This window comes from Lottia gigantea (genome assembly GCF_000327385.1).
Source record: "Lottia gigantea unplaced genomic scaffold LOTGIsca_289, whole genome shotgun sequence".
Classification (NCBI taxonomy): Eukaryota; Metazoa; Mollusca; class Gastropoda; family Lottiidae; genus Lottia; species Lottia gigantea.
Genome location: NW_008708940.1, coordinates 69810 through 78456, shown reverse-complemented (window position 1 = coordinate 78456; position 8647 = coordinate 69810). Strand labels below are relative to the sequence as shown.

Below are 8647 nucleotides of genomic sequence, written 5' to 3'. Positions count from 1 at the left end.
CAGTCAAGCAAATCACTCGTAACTGGTTTTTATATATTTTAGTATTCTTCGATCATGTCATATATTTGATTTATTAAACATTTGCATAAGATTTAGACATTATCGGATCCATTTAATGATTGACAAGTTTCTCGTGCATTAACATTCGTCGAGTGTTGGGCGATGCACAAGAAGGTACAAATCCTGTTAAACCGTGTCATCTTATGGCTATTAAACCAGTTTAAGACTTGTCAAGATTATAGACTGCAAGTGATTGGGTTTCAAATAGTTCCATAACCATTGTTCCCCTTCCAAAGGTGCAATTAGTCTCAAATTCAGAAGTAGTCTGGCACATTTTGATAAGTCATAAAGACTCGGATAGTCATATTGATCGATTAATATTTTAATAAAAAAATTGACATTGCGGAATGCTTATTCAGATTTCATGATCCTGAAGAAATATTAGTCAATATTTCTTACACTTTATTTATCTGACTAATACTTATTTTTTTTTACCTTGTTGAAATTCAACTCCAAAAAAATCAAAAAGCTATTTTTGCAAAACAATCAGTTAAAAAAAAAAATTATATATATGTACAATATATCATATCTTATGTAACTAACATACATTACAATTTTAAAAGAAAATTTACATATTTACAGGCCTTTGCCAATCTTCATTAGTCCAAGTAGAATAAAAAAAAAACTCCTTAAATTCATTTCATTTCATTTCCTTCTGATTCTTCAGCTATGTGAAAAATAAAGACCTACTATTTACAGTTTGAAATATGACAAAATAAAAAGTTGCAAGTGTTATTTAAACTGTGAGTTATCATCCATTTGAAAAGCAGCAAAATAGACAATAATATACTTACATCAGAATTGGACGAATCAATTGATGGGAGATTAATTCTCCTTGCAGCATGATTACTGTAGTTATGACTTTTCGATATAGCTCTATGTCTGCGCTGTTTGGTTTTATAAACTTTTTGTTGAAAACTTCACATACAGTTCTCTAGTGAATACAACAATGGAAAGTTAGTGTTTTGATCCATTGAATCTTGGTGCAATGATGTTACATAACTACTCATTATAGATCAGTGAGATAATGAATTAATTATGTCCTGGTATTCTCACTTTAAAATGCAATTTGCATTATGTATTATCCTTATCGGAAGCATTAATTTTATGAAGAGTATTAACATTATCAGTTGTTGGATAATATACTTACCATGCACACAAAAACTCCACAGCTTTTTAAATCTGTTTGTTGAGGTTGTTTTTCTATTCTTGTTGTCTTTATTACAAGGTTATTCTTTCTTACATAAACCCTGGAAAGATATCAATAAAACTGCACAAAAGGTACATAATAAAAGCAAAACACAGCTGCATAATGCAGTATAATACGGATATACATTACAAATGAAATGTAAGGTTTTTTTTTTGGCGTGAAGAAGTCATTCATTCCTAAAACCTATCTTCAAAAACATATCTACCAAAATAAATGAATTATTTTACTTACTTTATGTTACAAAATAATTCACTCTTCGAATCAGACGCACCCATTGGATCATAGTACTTAATGGTTCCCCTCAACAGTAACAATCTATAGGAGGAAAATTAAAAATTACATCTGCTATTTTACATAAGAAATGTAAAAGTTAACGTAATATACTTTCGATAACTTTCAATAGAAAGAAACTTTTCACAATGTCAAGATATTTAAAACTCTGGGATCACCTGTGATGTGAGAAGATTTAAATGCACAGATTTTTCTCAGAAATAGTGTTTACTAGTTTTGTAGATAGCAATAAATCTTATTACAGTGGTGTAGCCTATTTTCGTGGATATAAGGATTCAACACCGAATTTCGTCAAAGTTAAAAAAAAGGAAAAAAAAATTTATGTCTTAGAGGTTTCCTCAGATATTCTACCAAATAATTAAAATTGGTTTATTTCGATTTTCTTTATGAATCCTTCACTTTGACCCATATTTCATGAGCAACCAACTCGGCAACGGCGGCAGAATGCTTCACCTATTTTCGTGTACAATGTTTGATCTATAAATAAGTCTAGAAAAACACGTTGTATGGATACCGGGTGGTATAATTAACTTCTCTTAGTATTTATCTTGAATATCAATTCATTATAACTAGTGACAATTTCTTCAAAGAACCACGATTTAAAAAAAAATAGTGATTGACAAAATAAGATACGTAGCGTGATTTATTGCTAAAAGTCACTGAAACAACATAAGAATATGGTCCACTTTGTGTTCCATAGAAATTTTCTGCTGACACGGAATCCGCTAGTTGATCACGTGACTTCATTCGTTGGACTACATTCTAGCAGACGACACTTGGAATTCCGATTACCGCTTGGGATTATAAGGAAATTCGGCCGATAAAAAATGGTGACGTTTGGTAATAAGTGAAATCCGCCATTTTGTATTTGTCGAAGTATACATTAATACATTTTACCTTGCTTGAAACTACTGGATTCAATCTACTAGCTCATATTGTAGAGGAAACCCATGTTTACCAAACAAACTAATGCAAAGGTCGCTAATGTAAATTATTAATCCTTTCCGAAAATCCACGAATAATAGGTTTCCACGAAATTAGGTTACTTAACTGTACTGCAAGGCTTCTATAAATTTACTTACAGCTAGTGTCTAATGATGAAGTAATAAAATATTTGTTTTGGTTTCCTAATGTTCGTTTTCCGCATACGACAAACTACAATAATAGTTGGTCTGATACGAAAAGGTTTTATTAAGTGATTGTAGAGGTTGATGCCCAGCCCATCTAAGGAGTATTGACAGATTTAACTATTGTATTTGTAATTCTGATATTTATTCAGCCATTGTATTGGTACACTTTTTAGAACTCCCCTAACAAAGAGTTCCCTTAAGGGAGATAACTTATTATGATCCAGACAACAAATAATCATACACTACAATTCCTTCCTTTTTCCTAAATGACAAATCATCATTTTCTGTAAACATCAAATCTATAAGAAAAAACGCAATCTGTACTCCAGGTGATACGATCGGCTAAGATACAATATCTTCGTGATGTTGTGACTCAGTCGAGTAACACAAAGAATCTCTTCGCCATGTTCAACACCCTAACTAAAGATAATTCTAGAGACATTTACCCAACTTGTTTCAACGAGGATAAATTACCGGAATTATTCTCAGATTATTTCATCGATAAAATAGTCCAGATTAGAAACCAATTTCCTGCATCTGTGATCTAGCAAATCGATAGTAGCCTCGAACAAACAGAAGCACTACGTTTCAACCCAATATCACAGATTCAACTTGAGAAGATTATCATTGCAGCTCCAACAAAATCCTGTGAACTGGACGCCATACCTACCTGGCTTTTAAAAAAAGGTGTCTATTAGATCTTCTTCCCCTGCTACTAATACTGGTTAACTCGTGCATAACAGAATCTCATTTCCCTACCATCTTCAAAATAGGTCATGTTAAGCCTCTCTTGAAAAAGGCAACTCTTGATCGAAACTGACCGAAATTACAGACCAGTCTCAAATCTGTCATTCCTTTCTAAAGTCGTTGAGAAGGTTATAGCTTCGCAACTCAAGGATCATTTGGAACAGTATCAACTCCAAGAACCATTTCAGTCAGCCTACCGAGACGGCACTTGTCCGAGTGAGCAATGACTTGTTACGCGGAATGGATAACAAAAATGTTATATTGTTTGTTCTTTTAGATTTGTCGGCCGCATTTGACACTATTGATCATGATGTCTCGCCATCTCTTGAACCAGGTGTTTAATGGTGTTCTGGTTCTAAAAAAAAATACCACTGACCAGAAAATAGAGGACGTCTGAATCAAACAAGCTACTCATCTCCTTTCACGGATTTCACATCACTAAAAAACACAAATGTTACCTTTACAGGTATTGAGCAACCTAAATTCGTGAGTGAATGGAAAAAGAAATTCATTCCCTCCGAATTTTTACAGGAAAGCTGAGAGGAACTTTCTGGTGGTATTGATCAGCTGTAAGAGGAACTATCTGGTGGTCTTGACCAGCTGTAAGAGGAACTATCTGGTGGTCTTGACCAGCTGTAAGAGGAACTATCTGGTGGTATTGATCAGCTGTAAGAGGAACTTTCTGGTGGTCTGGACCAGCTGTAAGAGGAACTATCTGGTGGTCTTGACCAGCTGTAAGAAGAAGTACCTGGTGGTCTTGATCAGCTGTAAGAGAAACTATCTGGTGGTCTTGACCAGCTGTAAGAGGAACTATCTGGTGGTCTTGACCAGCTGTAAGAGGAACTATCTGGTGGTCTTGACCAGCTGTAAGAAGAAGAATAACAGACATTGTGTTTTACAATCTCAGATCAAAAGAATAATGGCACCCAAAAGAAGGACGGCACCGGAAAGAAAGACGGGGTTGGAAACAGGAAGTGGAAATTGGGTAAGGATCATCTTCAAAGTTTCAAGGCTAAGAACTTTGTCTTATACTTTGACTGTAATAGCCTCCTTTCTTATATCATAGAAGTTTGTAAATGAAATAATGTGATTGGAGTGTATGCTAGCGGATACAGCCAATCAGAGGCCTCAATAGAAAGCCTTAACCGTCTTTCTGTCCATTGTGTATGTCTACGTAATATTGTTTTGTTGTTCACATGTAGTCTGAAAACCGTAAAAAATGAAAGGTATGGTGAAAATCTGACCGTTTTTTCTAATAAGAATGAATATGCAAAAATAACGTATACTCCCTTTTCAATTTAAGATTTACTCAATGCGGACGCTTACAACTTTCGGGTTATAAGCGATACATCCGATGAAGATGGGTATGTGTCGCTGGCGATACCAAAAGAGGCACTGCAATACCGCTATCTGGAGGGACACGGTAAGGATCATTTGATAAATTGACTTTCTAGGTAACTGCAGTGCGCTTTTAGTCAGACATGTAGATAGAGGTTTAAAACAGACTCCGAACCGACTTTTAGAAGCACTATCGCAAAAACTGCAATCATTATCTGGGTGATTTTGTGGAATTGTAAGAACCACATACTAAAATAAAGATAGAATGATGTAAATCGATGTCATCAGTGTTCCTGATACACATAAAAAGTTTAGAAAACCTCTTAACAAGCACTCTAGGCAGCAGCCACAATTCTGAGTTCCCTACGTAGTCTATGTCAACTGCTAGAGTATTTAAACATATTTGTGTTGTACGTCTTCATAATCCCAATTACAAATCAGGGGCGTAAAACTCCATTTCATTTCAATTGAAGGAATGAATTCACTCTCAGAAATCTATTTATACTACAGGTTGGTGTGTATGTGTACCTAACCTGCGGGATGCGTCTCAAGATCCCCAAACAAGTGGTGAGTGTTTCAGTTGTTCCTATATAGCACGTTTATGGTCGATCTCCACCAATAATACATGTATCAGTACCACGTGTCTGCCAGGACAGATATAGTGTCAGTAAGGTTTTGATATTAAAAAAAATAATAATGCTCTTGTTATTTTGAATTCCAGATGATGAATATACTGATGATGATGATGATGATGATAATACCGATGAAAATGTGTCTTCTGTAGATGGCCCTGAAAGACTGGATGATTTAAGTGAAGAAATAGATGAGGATCTTCATCGGTATTATCTGGATCTGGATTACCGACCAGGAAAGGGTGTACGGGAGTTGGTGGTAGAGATGCCGACAATTTGGGAAGGAGAGGTATGGGAAGATGAAGATGACACTTGGGAGGATGAGATAAATAAGGAAACCGTCCAGGGGAACGTTTCGAACTGGTTTGTGGCACTGGTGTTTGGGGGAATTTTCCTTTCTTGCATTGTTCCGATGGGTAAGTGCTTGATTTGGACTATCTGGATTGTAAGTTGGGTAAGTTTTCTTAGATTGTATTCCTTGGGAGCAGTATGTTCTAGTCAAAGACTTTTATATTTCAGCATACAACTATTTCTGCCCAGCACCAGTGGAGGACGCGAGCTGGTGGATGTCCTTAACCAGTGTCATCTTCCCACAGCCAGTTGTGGACAACTCTTGGTGGGAAACCATCAAGAGAGTCATCTACCTACAACCAGTTGTGGACAACTCTTGGTGGGGAACCATCAAAAGGGGTTTCACCTGGCTGTGGTAAACATCTTCCTGTACCAAACCTTGGACGGACAAAATAATTGGAAACGGGTTTGGACTCTTTTTGGACGCCTTGTTCAAAAAGGGTCCTCGCCAACGGATATGAGATTGATCACTGGAATTGCTTGGAAGCTCAGTCTTTTTAGAAAATCTAACATTTTCCAATATTTTTTTCTGATATTTAAGTCATTGTAATCTTAAGAAGTTTTGTAGTAATTTTGGTTTGGGAGCATACTTACTTACTATACTACATACTTACTTACTATACTACATACTTATACCAGTAAAAATGGTATATTTGTGATATACCAATAGGCCGATGACTGTTGGTGAACAGGACTTGTTACCTAGGTACTTTTTTTATTTCTTACTATTACATCACTGTCACTACTGATTTGTTAAAATGCTAAAAACGAGCATACAACTACAGTTTAAAATCTTTAGGCCAAGAAATCAGCAATAGTAATGTAAGTCACGACAAACCTATAGTATCCTACAGTACATCCAATGAATGTTCTTTCTGGTAATACCAAATACATATATTACAGTGATAATGAAATTCAAAGCGGAGATAGTGTATATTGCAGTGATCTCATCATAGCATTTTTATTACATTTTGGTGCGTTTAAAGTGTTTTCAATAACAGAAATTTTTAGCTGGCACAATGGTTGGTTTTCAGTAACCAAAACTCAAAGCTAGGCACAAGGATTAATTTTGTTCTGAGTAACGCTCAGTTAAAATATAAGATATCATGATGCCAGTTCATATTAAATAGCGATAAATTGTTTTCTCAGGTTATCTTCATGAAATTCCTCTAGGCTACTGATATGAACATAGTAATATTCGCCGCCGTGATCTAAAAAGGAAAATATGATTTATTTTATCCACAATTTAATGGATGATAGACACAGGAACTGCAACATAATGTCTGTCTACAGAAGCGTGTTAATTTCCCCGCGTCCCTTAACCATCAGCTTTATGCCCATGATTTTATAGCCCTATTTTGTCCCCCAGACTTCCACCTGTTTACTTAATTAAAAAATAGGAATAAACCGGTCGCCATTTGTTCTAGTAAGCACTTCTTTTTATAGAGTCAAATCTATAGTCATAATATATTATCAAAGGAATTATGTTTTTAAAATAAATGATGTTAGTGCAATGACAACATGATACGTTGAAGAGTCATACCTGTATCCCCATTTAAAAATGCTGTAACTGGTAAATCATCTTTATATGCAGAAAATCCTTCATCTTCTCTTATAACATGGTCATCGGCGTTACAATTACAGTTTAAACCAGAATAGCACGAGTTATCTACCTTACACGCACAGTTCATTTGACCTTTAACACCACCAAAAAAATAATCAGCCAAAGATCCATCACGTGTTCTCCAACCATTATCTGTCATTAGTGTCGACAAATAACTTTCATATACTGAGTACAGAACGTAGATGAATCAACAATGGCAGAAATAAAGTTTAAACCAATAGAATAATTCACATCGTATACGCCACTTCGGGCAGCAGCATGACCTCGTAATTCGCTATTATGTTGAATCTGAAATTAATCATTTTACTAGAGATGTGTGTCATAGAAGCGGAATTTTTGGAAACTTGATATTGTTAGTCCAGAATTATCTTACTGTTATTTTGTAAAATAAAAAAAATTCTGCGTGTGATTAAATCGGTTGTATACAACAAACTTTATTATTAAAAACATTGTAAATAAGATACATAAAAGGATTTCTAAAATTTCTACTTTTGGTTTTTGACCTGATTTCAATAATTTTAGATGAAAAATCCAGAATATATAGGAGACATAATTTCTACAATTTAGCGGGTTTTTTTTTTTTGCTAAAATTCGTACATTAGTTTGCCAACGACAATCAAACATGGCCAGTTAAAATATTAACGTAAACCTTTTAACGAGTTTTGGCGTTATAAAATTAACGGTAAGATACTTCAAGTAAAAACTTTCAGATAGGGATACATTTCTCTGGATTGTGTTGTATAGTTGTGATAAATTTTAACCCCACGGGAAATTCTGACCTACTAATAAAATCTGAATGTCCCTTCAAGTTTTTTCGTGTGAATAGAATTGTCTTTCAACTCAATAGATATGAAGAGTTCTTTCAAGTCGGCGATTCAACTATAATATCTTACAAATAACAAGAGTGTAATGGAAAGTTATATAAATATCATATTAACGTTACCAACCTATAACAGTCCAATAGTTGTCATCAATTTGTTCACATTTAACATCGACAGTACTTTTGGTTGCTATTGGCCTTACTGCTAGTTCTGAACCAACAGATACACCAAGGGAAGCAGCTTCAGCACAAGTCTTGCCTGAAATAATTTTATAAGTTATATAGTGTACACTTATGTGATTCGTCTTCTTTTCCGAGTCATTACACTGGACACATATCCCAATAACGCAAGTATGTGTATGCTTGTCAATCAAACACACAAAGGAAGATGAGACAAGCAACATGGTGCAATACGCTGACTACATACGATACAGATATAGTCAG

At 34.9% G+C, this 8647-nt stretch overlaps 2 protein-coding genes across 2 annotated transcripts; one reads left to right on the top strand and one right to left on the bottom strand.

Annotated features, from left to right (window-relative positions):
* Window positions 1–4357: 4357 nt before the first annotated feature.
* Window positions 4358–6118, top strand: LOTGIDRAFT_175488 (hypothetical protein; the record flags this gene model as incomplete). Its single annotated transcript, XM_009056709.1, has 4 exons — window positions 4358–4423; window positions 5268–5343; window positions 5498–5824; window positions 5928–6118. 4 exons carry the CDS (start codon window positions 4358–4360, stop codon window positions 6116–6118), a joined length of 660 nt encoding a protein of 219 aa, XP_009054957.1.
* Window positions 6119–7264: 1146 nt separating this feature from the next.
* LOTGIDRAFT_145111 (hypothetical protein) lies at window positions 7265–7522 on the bottom strand (the record flags this gene model as incomplete). The annotated part of the gene is made up of 1 exon (XM_009056708.1): window positions 7265–7522. The coding sequence occupies one exon, from the start codon at window positions 7520–7522 to the stop codon at window positions 7265–7267; it is 258 nt and encodes an 85-aa protein (XP_009054956.1).
* Window positions 7523–8647: the final 1125 nt, after the last annotated feature.